Source organism: Sparus aurata, chromosome 23, assembly GCF_900880675.1.
Source record: "Sparus aurata chromosome 23, fSpaAur1.1, whole genome shotgun sequence".
Classification (NCBI taxonomy): domain Eukaryota; kingdom Metazoa; phylum Chordata; class Actinopteri; order Spariformes; family Sparidae; genus Sparus; species Sparus aurata.
Genome location: NC_044209.1, coordinates 15,963,672 through 15,977,904, shown reverse-complemented (window position 1 = coordinate 15,977,904; position 14,233 = coordinate 15,963,672). Strand labels below are relative to the sequence as shown.

General features: G+C 39.7%; 2 protein-coding genes across 6 annotated transcripts in view; both read right to left on the bottom strand.

Moving 5' to 3' along the window:
* Window positions 1-33: 33 nt before the first annotated feature.
* slc5a11 (solute carrier family 5 member 11) lies at window positions 34-9,437 on the bottom strand. Its single transcript, XM_030407367.1, has 16 exons — window positions 9,180-9,437; window positions 7,388-7,539; window positions 6,437-6,508; window positions 6,025-6,129; window positions 5,884-5,943; window positions 5,694-5,798; window positions 5,474-5,579; window positions 5,299-5,379; window positions 5,015-5,220; window positions 3,745-3,880; window positions 3,476-3,583; window positions 3,232-3,382; window positions 2,255-2,423; window positions 1,735-1,950; window positions 683-857; window positions 34-595 (listed from the first exon to the last, which is right to left on the bottom strand). Exons 2-16 carry the CDS (start codon window positions 7,526-7,528, stop codon window positions 363-365), a joined length of 2,064 nt encoding a protein of 687 aa, XP_030263227.1. The 5' UTR covers window positions 7,529-7,539; window positions 9,180-9,437; the 3' UTR covers window positions 34-362.
* A 287-nt stretch (window positions 9,438-9,724) lies between these two features.
* grid2ipa (glutamate receptor, ionotropic, delta 2 (Grid2) interacting protein, a) overlaps window positions 9,725-14,233 on the bottom strand; it is a 31,084-nt gene continuing 26,575 nt past the window's right edge. For all 5 annotated transcript variants that reach the window (XM_030407351.1, XM_030407353.1, XM_030407352.1 and 2 more), the window contains 3 exons: window positions 13,964-14,082; window positions 13,678-13,842; window positions 9,725-12,202 (listed from right to left, as the gene is read on the bottom strand). In XM_030407351.1, the coding sequence (XP_030263211.1) occupies window positions 12,122-12,202; window positions 13,678-13,842; window positions 13,964-14,082 (365 nt within the window). In that variant the 3' untranslated portion in view covers window positions 9,725-12,121. The remainder of the gene's footprint in view (window positions 12,203-13,677; window positions 13,843-13,963; window positions 14,083-14,233) is intronic.

Below are 14,233 nucleotides of genomic sequence, written 5' to 3'. Positions count from 1 at the left end.
TCAGCTTCTTCTCATCAGTTGTTTGTCAAGAAATGTCATTGTTTTTTTTAATAAATTTTTTTAACAAAGTTGGATGAAAAGCATTTAAAAGACTAGTTTGTTTTTCAGTTCACAGTATAAATGGAGATTTTATCACAACATTAGATGTGTGCATTCCTTCCATGAAAGATTACAAATGTAAAACCGTGCTACAATTAATGGAATTCGGCGTATAATTAATTTTAGCGGCATGTGTTTTAAAGGAAATGGCGTAGCTGTATGGACCAATCGCACTTTACAAATCTCACTCAGTTTAAGGAGCAACAAAAGAAAAATGTAAGACTATACACCATCTGTCCATTGAGAGTGTCTTAACTGGCCTGTCAAGCCCAGTAGCCGATGATAAAGGCAGTCACAGAGAGGCAGATGATCAGGTTGACGTTAACAATGGTACGCAGACGTGGCTTTTCCTCCAGGGAACAGGTAGGCTGGTCAGGAGCAGGAGGCGTCACAGGATCATTATCTCCTTCCTTCCTTCTCTCCATCCCACACAGCCAGTAGAGGGCAGAAATCAGCCGGGACCGGCTCCGTACACTGGACAGGGAGGCCGAAGAGTCTGGAGAGAGGGAGAGGGTGCGTTCAGGGGCAAGACTGACACATGGTGGAATGGAAAAGTGTTACAGCAAACCGGACAGAGACCCACCTTTCCTGTGATGACACGCCTTCCCATTGCTGTCTTCTAGCTCTCTCCCTTTGGCATCCGTCTCATTCGTCTGTATAGTAATCTCCTCTAAGGTCCTAGTGCTCTGCTCCACTGGTGGGACCTGCTCTTTGGGCTCCACAGGGTCAAACCTGGTGAACCAGGTGAGGCGACTAACCTGTTTTTAAAAAATCTGATTTATTTCCTGCAGACTACAGAGGGAATTTAAATACGTTCAGCCGGGACACAAAACTGTTTATCTTGTAAGTCAAATGTGATTTGCAGCATAAATGGATAAAGATGTACTTTATGAATGAGACAATAACTATAAATCTGGTCAGAGTTTGAAAGTGTGCTGCAAACTGACATGAGTTTCCCTCTGCAGCACCCCACACAGTGCTAATCAAGTAATGATTATTTGCATTATGAATTAATCTTATTTTCTCCATTAATCAACTGATTGATTACTTTGTATACATTTTGAAAATGGTGAGAAATGTCTTAACAATTACACAGAGTGACAGCTTAATTATTTAAATTCATGTTAAAATGGCATTTCTTGCATGTTCACTAATTGAACAAGTAAATAATTATTAATAAACTTTTAATATAATAATTAAATCAGCAAATCATCACATTAGAAAAGCTTGAAACCACTAAATATTTTGTCATGAAAAATGACATAAGACTTTCAAAATATCTGCTAATTTATTTTCGGTCACTTCACCAATTGATTGAGTTATCATTTCAAATGTACTTGTTTAAACGGTTGCCTTGTTTAATTTATAAAAAAAACAAATTTCATAATCTCTCCACGTTTTATGCAAGAATTTGATTAGTAAATAAACAAGCAGTGCATGTTTCAAAACAGTCATCTATAATAGGAAATACACAGTAGATCAGGTTTAAACAATGAAAACTGGAAAGTTAAATTAGATTTCTTTGTGTGAATCGGTGGCTCAAAAATAGATCTTTCTGAACCCTGTCACAGAATATGAAAATGAAACAATGCAGGAAATAAAAACTTAAATTTAGATCTAAAGAAATGGCCTCACCTGCTCTGGTTTGGGCTCCTCTGTAGCCAGACTGACTACAACCACCACAACCAGGGTGATGAAGGACAACAGGACGGAGAAGTACAGGTAATGGACATATTTCAGCACCCCAGGCCTGTCGTCCACCTCGTAGCACAGAGGCGCCGGGTAAATGAAGTCCAACAGCATGCGAATGCAGCCCACCAGCAGGCCGAGAGTCAGGCCCCAGAACGCACCCTGAGGGGAGGGAGGGGAGGTTATACGATGAGTACAATCACACACTTCATCTTCAGATCGCAGCAGGACATGAAACAGAGTTTTCTATGACATTAGGTTCGCTCCAGGATCTGAATTCTTTGCTGTGTTGCTATCACACCAGTGCACAGCAGAAAAATAATGAAATAAATGAATGTATATGGCATCATATAACCGTGAAAAGAGTCAAATTCTTACGTTCAGATCTCAACGAATAAACATTTATTTCCTTCAATTTGACCTGTTCCATCGGCCACACAAACAACAGATTTCCACACAGACTCACCTTCTCATTCGTCCTCTTCCAGAAGCAGCCCATTAGGAAGACGATGGAGACCGGGGGCTGGAGGTAGGTGCTGATGGACTGGATGTAGATAAAAAGCTGCCCGCCCTGACTGGCCTGGACGATAGGAATCCACAGCACGGACACCACCACCAGCACGAGCACAAACACCCTGCAAGTGAAGCAATAAGACCTGTGTTGTTAATGCCAGACTATTCAATTCAGTTCTGCAGGGACATGAAGGGAATGGAAAGCAGAGGGTGTGTGTGTGTGTGTGTGCGTGTGTTGGTCTGAAAAGTAAATCTGGTAAAGTCGTTATTTAGGAATCTGTAGACAGAGAGGTTACGGTTTGGGCGAGCATGACAGAAGAATGTAACAATTTAACATGCAATTTGCTGGAAGGTTTCATCCAAAGTGCATTATAATGACACGTGTGGTTACTTGTTAAATGCAGACGGCCCGAGTGGGGATCAAATATTCAACATGGTTTATAAGACTTTAACCTTTAACACAAGAGCTCCGTGGAAACAGCAGACAGCAGGCTGCTCTCTGTAGCGACGCTGGTTCCTTGTAAAGGCATAATTGTAAAAATGCAACATTTGTGCCATTAAAATGTCTAATAATGACAAGACCTTTGTTATATATTGTGTTGAGTTGTGTACTAACATTATCCTGAATGTTTTCAACAGTGTTCATACCCAGAGAAATTGTAGTTTTATTCAAGGTAACAGTGGGTTTCATTTGGACAGCTGTCGTTATGAGTGTTACAGCTAAGCTTCCAGTCTGGACCACTAGCTGCACGGCTAACTGAGCTAAATAGCTAATGGCAGCGTTTACCCTGGTAATAAGCTTTCTATTTGTTTGAAGTATGAATTTGAGGTGGGGAGATTCTCGCATCTTGCATCTTCAAACCAGTACTGCAGTACAGAGCATACATGCTGCAACCAGGACCATATTTTGAGTTATATCACCTCACATACCTGCCCACTAACATAAGCTCCCACTCAGATGCACGGCTCCTGAAACTCTTCCACAGGTCCATGGTGAAAATGGTGCTGGAGCTGTTGAAGATGGAGGTCAGAGAGGACATGAGGGCAGCGATCATCACCGCCATCATCAGCCCTCGCAGGCCTGGAAGGGAAAACACACAGAGACTGGCATTAAAAGGGATGCAGACAGGCATGCGCGAATAAAGGCAGGAGGCGGGACAGGAAGTCATCTCACCTGCAGGCAGAAGCTCCATCACCAGTCTGGCGTAGGCGGTGTCTGAACAGCCCACCGGGTTTCCACAAATCTGTTTGCACAGCTCAGGATCTGCACACGCCACGTCATCTGGACAATATCATTAAAACATCTTATTGAAAACAGAAATGCAACCTGAATGTGACCGTCTGTCCACCACTGAAAACCCATAAGTGAACTGAGTATCTTTATAAATTTAACAGAAGCAAGTCATCCCCACTAATTCATTCAAACGTCATGTCATACTGTACCTGTGTAAAGTATCCTGCTGATCATTCCGGGCAGCATGATGGCAAAAAAAGGCACAATCTTCAGATAAGCAGCCAGCAGTGAGCCACCTTTTGCATGGGACAGGGTCTTTGCAGACAAGGATCGCTGCACAATCACCTGCGGAGAGTCACGGACCCTCAGTTAACTCCCAGGGGCCACTGGTTAATGAGTTATAATGATCTGCAGCTGTTTGTAAGCAAAGTTTTGATAGGAGAATGGATGAGGAGACCACTTAGCTGGCAGGTAAGTGGGGTAAATGTTTATGCGCACAAATTAGCTACAAGGGCTGAACTGAGAAGACAGGAAATGTTCATTAAAAACTTTCCCGTGCCTTCTGTTGTCTCAGGTTTGGCTGGTGGGCAAACCGTCGCTCTGATAACACTCTGTAGTGTATAAAAGGAATTTTGAACCTCCCCGAAGAGCCAGAAAAACATGCCAGATTCTCAAAAATTGGGTTTTCAGATGAAGACTCTTTCATATTTAACTTCAGAGGAATTTGTTAGGGCAGCATAAACAAGATCAGAAAACACTAAATTACACTTTCATCGTTAGAGATGGAAGACTCCTTGACAGTTTACAAGTGAATTAAATGAAAATAAAAACTTTAGATTCATGACGGCAACTTTGGGGTCCTTATATGCTCTTAACCCTTATATGCTCCAGAGCTTCACAGCAAAACAGTGTTGTAGCATTCTCCTTAACAACTGAAGTAGACAGGGACTTATTTTAAATTGTAAAAAAAAAAAAACCTCTGACAAAGAAATATAATATGACACCATACAGCTTGTACAACGTAATCCAAGTGTCTGGAAGCCCCAAGATCTCAAATTGATTTGAAAAGATGTTACTTACATTTTGTCGAGTGAGATATTCACTGTAGCCGCAAAAGGCGTTTGGTTTTAGCGCATACCCATCTGAGTTGGGTGCACAAGCTTGACCACACAGCTTAGGGCTTCCTAGGACTTGGATCAAGCCGGATGCGCTGTGCGGAGCCAAGTTGGACTTCTTTGAGGGGTGTTTTTTATGTTTTAAAAGTCCCCATCTTCTTGAGTCATTAACATTTTGCTGTGAAGCTTCAGATATATTTTGTGGATCACAAAACTTCCCCCAACTTTCCATCGGCTTGAGGGTGAGAGGATAATGACTGAATATTCAATTTGGGCGAACTCGCCCTTTAATGAATTTGGCTGACACTGAATCTTATTCTCTCAACTCTTATTTGTAAGGAAATGTGCTATTTCATTACAGTACCTGGTCAGAACACCAGTACCACATGGAGGGGATGGACATGCCGATGATGGTGCCGGGCCATGGCAGGTCAGAGTTCACCGGGTCTCTGAATATGTGGAAGGCGTCGTCTCGAGGGATGCCGCAGGTTGAGTTTGGCATGCGGACCGAAGGGATGGCGTTGGGGTACCCCTCCATGAGAGCGTTCCAGCCTCCGACCTCGGCGAAGCCTGACGAGAGACAGGCAGCAGGGTCAGACAAACCGTGATATCAAGCGCTGGTGACGTGAGCACAGCAGTTGGACTTACTGAAGCCCATGAGGATGAGAGAGCCTGCCAGCATGATTGCAGTCTGAGCGGCGTCAGTGTAGATGACTGCAGCCAGACCACCTGGAAGAGACACACGCCAGTCAGTGACATACAGAACAAGCACATTACATCTATTTCCACGTGTTTAAAATGGCAAGGGGAAGTGAGGGGCAACCTGTTACAGTGTAGAGAGCAGTGATGGACAGCAGCAGCACCACAGCCAGGTAGATGTTCCATTGTAGGGCGAGCTGAATGAACATTGCACCTGCATACATGTCCACCTGGGCCAGAAACACACACAGTGAGACACACGTGTGGTGGATATAGGGTAGAAAATATAAATATATATGTTTTTGACATGTGAAATGAAGAATTTCTGTGTATTTGGATCATACCGATATCTTTGTGAAGATGTAAATAAATAAGTAGAGGACGGCTAAGAACAACTGGGTTCTCCTGCCCCCAAACCGCCTCCGCAAGTATTCTGGCATGGTCGTCACCTGGAGACGAGAGAGAGAGTTCAGAGATAGAATAAATGGGCAAAATCACGCATGTGCACAATGTGTGATATTTCAGCTGCCTCACCCCTGAGGAGATATAAATGGGCAGGAAGACCCATCCCAGCAGCAGCACCATCAGCATACCCTGTCAGAGACCAGACATCAGCTTTGAACACTTCAGACTGTGTTCGACATATCAAACTTTTTTTATATTAGAACCTCTTACATTCCACTCGTATGCGATGGCCCCGATTCCTGCCGCAGCTCCTGACCCTGCCATTCCGATGAAATGTCCGCTGCCAATGTTACTGGCAAACAGCGAGGCGCCCACCTAAATATAGATGAAAGAGTCCAAATCAGGACCGGCTCTGTGTTTGACTTTGAACTAAAGAACATTTTGCCTCCATCTGACTTTTAAAGTCTGATCAGGCTACAGTTAGTATATAGTGATACATAATCAAATAAATGTAATTCACTAAGGTGTCCACATTATGGAAGCCTTATGACACAAAAAAAAAATTATCTGGTGACTCCTTTTATTTGAGATGAATACTTCTTCTGGACCAGATCTGCTAAAACGTATATATATGACTCTCATCAAATATTTTCCTTCACAGTGGTCTCCGTGTTTGACTCACCGGCCACCAGGTCATGTTCTTCCCAGCCAGGAAGTATCCGTCCACGGTGCTGCGCTTTGTTCTCAACATGGACTGACAGAAAAAATAAGAAAACCTCTTTGAAATACTATATAATATTGATTCATGAAAGTGGTTCTGCTGCTGCTCTGCTGTCAAACCTCACTGAATGTACATGAAGAACCTCAAATAGAGAAAACAACTTGAAGCAACTCTTCCTCCTTATAGGGAGTGTAAAGTGTGAAGCACTTAGAAACTGCTCCATGTGAGAGTTGTGTGCCGTATTCTGTCGCCAAAATTCTGCATTCTCCGACCCCTGGTTCATGTTAACCACCAGGATGTGACAACTGTTGGGTTTGCTCATTTTCATTGTGATCTGCCTATGAAGAACAACATATTTCCTGCTCTGCATTTGTATGTTTGTGTTACATACAGTAACAGATGTCCTGAAAATGTAGAGTAGACTACGGTTGGGTAGACCACAAACAAAAAAAAAAAGGAATTTCCTGTGTTTGTAATCAAGGATCATGTGCCTTTTTGCAGGTACATGGTCAGACAGTGATTCTAAATCACAAGCAGAATACATTTTTTTTGTTTTCTCATGATTTACAGTAGTTAATTTATATCTGCATTACAGGGAATCAACAATTTTCTTTAAAAGTTCAGCATATTCATGAAGCATGGGGAGAAAATGCAAAGCAGTAGGACTGGAAAGTGAAACGCTTGTGATACAGACTGATTCTGTTCCTGCTGACATTAGTAGCATTCGCTTGATAGCAAAGAGGCAACAGAACAAGGAGACTTGTGTGTACATTTTGATTTAAAGTCATTATCTCTTTATATTCATAGCAACCAAGAACAATGTGCCATACACAACACACTTCAGTATATCTGGCAAGAAATAAGGAAGTGGTGCCTGGTGAACTTAGTGGAACAGAGACCTGTTTTACTTACCCAGAAGCCAACAGCCAGAACCAGTACAAAGTAGATGACCAGCACCACGATGTCCACAGTGACCAGGGTAGCTTTGCCCCCTGTAGGGGGTGATGGAGAAGGGGGCATGCTGGTCCCTACAGGGCCTTCTGTTGTTTCCATTCTGTCCTCTGCTGTGATAGTCAGGGCAGTAATCAAATGTTTAATCTCTAGAATAGTTTCACAAAAAGGCAGAATGAATAAAAGTGAAAAATAAAACTTTGTATATGTACTTGTATACAATTCTGCTGCTTTGGGGTCTTGAGAACAGAGAAGAATAGACAAACTTCTGATACAGAAAGCTCTCCCATTTTATTAATTTTACAGACTTTGTATAATCTTTGGATACTGGATGAATGGATACCACTTTGAAGCATAAACAGTCTCAAAATTAAATCAAACAATTTGCGACTTTTAGAGGGAAAATCTATTTTCCACAAACCATACACATCTAAAACACGACAAGAGGCTTCGACTAGACATTGATTTAATTTTTCTTTTCGGGTTTGGAAGACCTGGTGTATACTCAATTCTGAATATGTTGCATATTAATTAGCTGATGTATATATATATATATTTATATATACATACATACAATCTTAACATGAAAAGGACCTGGTTTTAACTATATTTGTCTAAAAAAATGTAAGTTCAGTAAGAAGTACAATATTTGTTAAAAATGTAGTTGAGTAAAGATACTGTATGAGGTAGTATTAAATGAAAATATCTCAAAACTGTACTAATACTTGAGTAAATGCAGTTTCTTTCCGCCTCTGTTCGTAATATTTACATGCGTAATGCATTTGTTAATAATAATCCAGCAGTACAAGACCACAAGGTAAAGTCTATGAGGAGTCATACTGCAAACTCCAGATATAGATATTAGATATTAAAGAAAGGCTCAGATTTAGCAACACACATTAAGGCCGGTCAGGCTAACAACCCACAAGTGACTCTGTGAGAACACTACCAGATAAAAAGTTTGGAAACCATTCCAGGTGACTACCTCACGAATCTGAATGTGAGAGCGCCAAGAGTGTGCAAAGCTGTCATCAAAACAAAAGGTGGCTACTTTGAAGAGTATAAAATATAAAACATATTCTGGTTTGTTTAACACTTTTATGTTTACTACACAATTCCATATGTGTTCCTTCATAGTTTGGATGTCTTCAGTATTGATCCACAATGTAGAAAATAATAAAAATAAAGAAAAAACACTGAATGAGAAGGCGTGTTCAAACTTCTGACTGGTCATGAAGTTAGAACTGAAGAAGCCTCTCGGATGAGATGTGAGATGTCTTCACCTATTCTTTATGAACATTTAGCTGACAATACTTCTTTATGTTCACTGAAATAAAATACTGATTGGCTTTTCTGTATCACATTCTGACCTTAAAGCCAAAATGTTCTAATATTCTGTATTTTTTTAAATTAACTTACCATTACATAACTGCGGATGTGTTTACGGGACCTGCTGTTGTTACAAGCAGGTAAATGTTGGCAAGTTGAACACAGTTTAATATTTAAATCTAGACTCATACACCACACACAGCAGATGAAGACATACATATTTTATGCTTCAACACATTTGAGAAGCACTTTCTGACAGTTGTGGCTCTACAAAGGTGGCATAAAGTAACACTTTGTGAGAAAGTAGTGACAAATGTAGTGACATTTTCCCAGTGATTCAAATATTGGTAAAAGTTCCAACTCTTTCCCTCTTCAGGCTCTTTTATTATTTTACCTGAGGTTATTATCTAATAAATGAACTCACCTTTCAGCAAGTTGTCAGGCTGTGGATCGCTCCTGTCGCCTCGAGCTGATTTTTCCAAACAATGCAGCGTGTCACAAATAACACGAGGACAATAACAGGCGCCTCATGATTTTTCTCGAAAGCTCCCCCCACAAAGATCAAACTCCACTTCCACCTAAGGTACTACAAGGGTTTAGTTAACTTGTAAGGAATTTATTACTTCCCAACAGAGCGGTGTTTACACGACCCGTTAAAGGATTGCTGAATGAGTTTTAAATGCAGTCCAATTACACGGAAGACGTGACAAACCCTTACAATGAAAGACATACGAAATTAGTGAGGGTGTTTTTATATCCTGACAAGACACATCAGGGTCGATAAATTAATTGCAGCGACATCAAGTGTGTCAGCAGCAGCTGTAAAGACACAGTTGCGGAAGCAAGTAAAAATGAAGGCAGCAGCTGTGATTTACTTTGTACTGTAAATAATAAACTAGGAGATAAAGAGTTGTACCTCTCTGTAAGACAACAAAACTCCATCATAAATCACAGACATCCAGGCAGGGGAAGATTTCATAACACTCTTTATAGTCGTCAGCGTTGTTAGGATACAATACAAAATACAGACTTAACTCTTTATAGGCCTTTTAATGGACAGCGATGCTTCAGAGGTTTACATTCTGTCATTTCAGCAAAAAAAAAAAAAAATCAACTTAAATCATCAGGAAAAAAAAAACAGCTTTGACTCTTTAAGAGCTGCACACGTTATTTCTTATAGTAATAATTTCTCCTTATCATATAAAACATCTCTTGCAGACTAAGCTTTATGTTTTACACAGCACTGGCACGTCTCAGAAGCTGGTTTGCTGCATTATTAACTGTTTGAAAATGATGTAAAATGCTGCATCAGCCACATTAAACTTAAAGGGACAGTTCACCCCCTGAAAATTAAAAATACATACATTCCTCTTACCTGTAGGGCTTTTTATCCCTCTAGATTGTTTTTGTGTGAGTTCTGGAGATATTGGCCACTCTCAACTCATCAAATACGACAGCTTGGTCAGTGGCCTTAAGCTTCAAACAATGACACTCCGCGTTTAAGTTTAAGACTGTTACTGGCATCAGGAGTTAGACGTTTTGTTAGGTTAAGGCAACAAAACTATTTGGTTAGGTTTAGGAAAACATTGTGCTTTATGTGACAATAAAAACAAAACAATTATTTGTTTGGGCACAAACAACACAGGACGTGAAACACCTGCGTGTGTCCAGCTCAGCAATCCCAACCATTAACCGACTTCTTGCTCTTCATTCTACTACGCTGATTGAGAACGGCAAGAAATTATGCTGGAGGTGTAAGTACAGAGTTAAAAGTCTTAAGGCCACTGACCAGGCTGCAGTATTTGATGTGCTGGGATTAGGAAAAGGCTCGTCATAGAAATGTCGGCTTTCTCATCAGTATATTTGAAGTAGGCAGGACTCAACAGAAATGTCTCTTTGTGGAAATAATGACCTGATCACTCAAGATAATCCACAGACCTTGTTGTGAGCATATTCATGTTGCTCACATCAAGGACGTCAGATTATTTTGGTTTCTGGAGAGAGACATTGCTGGCGAGTTTTTCAAATGTATTTTGTTTCTTTTTTGTTGTTGTTGCTTTGAGCACTACAGGCTGTGGGCCATCAAAGTTCCATTGTGTTTGAGATAAAGCAGACATCTCCACAGCGGATACAAAATTCAGTTACACTAAAACAATAAAAATGTATTGGAAAAAAAAGAAATTCAGGTGAAAGGAAAATACATATTTTTTATTTTGGGGGGAACTGCCCCTTTAATGACTTTGCTGTCATGGTCGTCAGTCCATTTTGACACAATCAATAAAAGAAATATTTGGGTTATACATACACATAACAAAGTGCTTTATACATATTGTACCAGTGATCTTTACATCCACCCTTTGTACAGTACAAACACGATATCTCTGTTCCAGTTTGAAGAGTATAATATGGAACAGTGGCACACAGCTAAACACTCCTCACATATTGCACACTGCCCGCTGTTGGCTCCACATAATCCCACTCCTGCCTCCTGTAATTAGTGCGCTAATGACCACAGACAAGTTAGAAATGATCCTCAGAGCAGTTTAAATTGTCTTTTTATAAAAACAAATATTAAGCGCCAACTTCCCACTGACACTGTCTTGTATATACAAAGTAGTAGCCTTCGATGTTAAGTATCATACAAGAGAAATACCATTTAGAAAAAAAGCTAATATATGGCTGTAACTGCTATGGCAGGAATTTGGGAACAAAAGCTGACAGAGACAATGCAATATATTAAACAATCCAAATAAGCTACACTTAGTCTGTAAAGAACTTATGTTACATTCAGTGTGGTGGGCAACTTACAAAAATACACATGTAAACTAACAGGAAAACTGCTTCAGGGGTTTCTTCCAAACCCCGTGTCAATGTGAATGGGTTTTAATTAACTATCTATTTCAGGATAAAATGTATTCTTGTAAATCTATGTCTTATTCATAGATATATGACAAGGTTTTAACTGTAGAACTGTGATATCACACTTACAGAGGAGACCTGAACTCAGGTTTAAAGAAAGAAAACTTAAACTATGAGAAGTTACTGAGTATCTATTGTCCAAATAGGTAAAGACGTCTAAGCAATTTAGGTTTTAGACTTAGGAAAACTCTGTTAGATTTTGAAAGACGTACAGTAGATACAATACCACTTGTATAAAGTGAAATCGTCCATCTTTGATGTAAAAGTTTCTCCCTTCCTTGATTTCACCAACAACACATTAATACATAAAATCCTGTTTTTTTGCTCAGAACTGTGCATTCATGTGTGCGATTGTGCATGTGTGTACATGTATATAATAGTCATATGTGTGTGTGTGTGTGTGTGTGTGTGTGTGTGTGTGTGTGTGTGTGTGTGTGTGTGTGTGTGTTACCAGGCCAGTGGGGAGGCCATTCGTGGACTTCGGGGGCTCTTCAGGCTTTCTGCTGCTTGCCACTCACTGAGAGCTCTCTGTGGTGAAGAAACAACATGGTTTGTAAGCCAACATATATAATGTTGCTGTTTTAAATAGCTTTGGTGGAAGGTACGGTAATGTTGTGTGTACATTTAGTAACACGATATGATGACCATCATTAATAAATGGTAAATTCAAAGTTAAACAGTTATTTCACTGTTAACAAATAGGAAATGCTTTATAAATCATTTATGAACAATTGTAAAAGTGCATTAACATAAATCAAAACTTGATAGAGGTCAACTAAAGCAACCAAATAATATTAATTAACCATTTACAATGACAGAGAATGTGGATTTTGGATTTAAACATGGTATTGAAGAAGTATCCAAGTATCAATATTTTTGTATAATATACACTCCCAGTCAAAAGTTTGGACACACCTTCTCATTTAATGTTTTTCTTTATTTTCATTTACATTGTAAATTCTCACTGAGGGCATCAAAACTATGAATGAACACATACGGAATTATGTAGTAAACAAAAAAGTGTGAAATAACTTTAAATATTTCATATTTTAGATTCCTCAAAGTAGAAAACCATTTCAGGTGACTACCTCATGAAGCTCATCGAGAGAATGCCAAGAATGTGCAAAGCAGTAATCAAAGCAAAGGGTGGCTATTTTGAAGAATCTAAAATATAAAACATGCTTTGAGTTATTTCACACTTTTTTGTTTATTATATAATTTCATATGTGTTCATTCATAGTTCTTATACCTTCAGTGAGAATCTACAATGTAAATAGTCATGAAAATAAAGTACAATTAAATGAGAAGGTGTGTCCAAACGTTTGACTGGTAGTGTATATGTAATATATATTTGGTGGCTTTTGAACCCCCACACACGAGTACACCTTTAACTCCAGGGTTCATGACCCAACTATTAAAACAAGTGGATAATAATAATAAAAACAATTTGTGCCTGAGAAAGCTGAATGTGAATAATACATACATCTGAATTTTATGCTCATTCAGAGCTGCTGTTTGTTATTTTTTGTAATGAATTGGTTCAAAGTATTATTATTTTTTTTTTTTATTTAGATCCGGTTTCCTAGAGAGAAAAAAAGCCCTTTCAGTCATGAAGGCCTGCCAGGGTGCAGCACAGTGCTGAATACTCAGTGTCATCATACTGATCCTGTATGTAGTTCATTACTAACTCCGCAGCCTTGCAGACTTTTCCTCTACATCTTTGATGAAATGCAGCCAGTGCTCATTACTAAACACACTGCATTGGTCTTTCTCAAAAAACAAAACATTGGCAGAGTATACTCAGGGAGCTAATGAGGTAATCATCAGACACAGTGCAAGTGTTTATCTGCAACTACTAAAGTTGTGCATCAAGAGAAAATGAAGGCGTTTTTAAACCATTATTTAAATAGATTGAGGGCAGGCTGAAAAGGAACCACAAAGGATGCGTTGCCAACAGGAGTTTTTCTTATAAACAAATCAATGTCTTAATCTTTCTTGCTCACCTCAAACTTGGCCATGAACTCAGAAAAGATACCAAAGAAGGCCTCGGTGTTGGTGGCTTTGCCGTCTTCTCCAAAATAAGAGGCAGTTTTGCTGAATTCTTCCATTGCTCTCTGCTGCAGGGACTCCAGAGACTGAACAGCTGGGTGACTGTTTTCCAAGAAGTTCTGCACATGCTGGAGTCAAGGGACAACAAGTTTCATCATCTCTTCGACTACAATGGGTTCGTCTTTCAAATAGTCTACGTCTTAATGTCATGCCACTCTTTAGCAGTTTTGTGAAGGATACACTCATGACGACAGCAAAGCGGTCCTCAGCAGTCGCAGGCATCTTTTGACAGGCTGAGCGTATGTCCTGGATGGTTGTATGCAGGTCGTTGAGATCTGACGTGATAGTCCTCTGGTTTACTATAAACAGTGTGTGTGTGTGTGTGTGTGTAACAGGGAAGTAAATGGAGAAGGAAAGAAGACTTCAAATCACAGATAAACATGAGTAAAACTAAACAGTAACACCTAAATCTTGAATAAGAGCTCTATGTGTTTTAAGATAAACAGAAAT

Bases quoted from the DNA above. Each gene is read 5' to 3' on its own strand.
- slc5a11 (XM_030407367.1), bottom strand. From the start codon at position 7,528: ATGGAAACAACAGAAGGCCCTGTAGGGACCAGCATGCCCCCTTCTCCA. The intron at 5,221-5,298 runs GTAAGTCCAACT...GTCTCTCGTCAG, and splicing joins TCTCATCCTCATGGGCTTCA to GCTTCGCCGAGGTCGGAGGC. The intron at 858-1,734 runs GTGAGGCCATTT...TTTTAAAAACAG, and splicing joins AGGAGCCCAAACCAGAGCAG to GTTAGTCGCCTCACCTGGTT.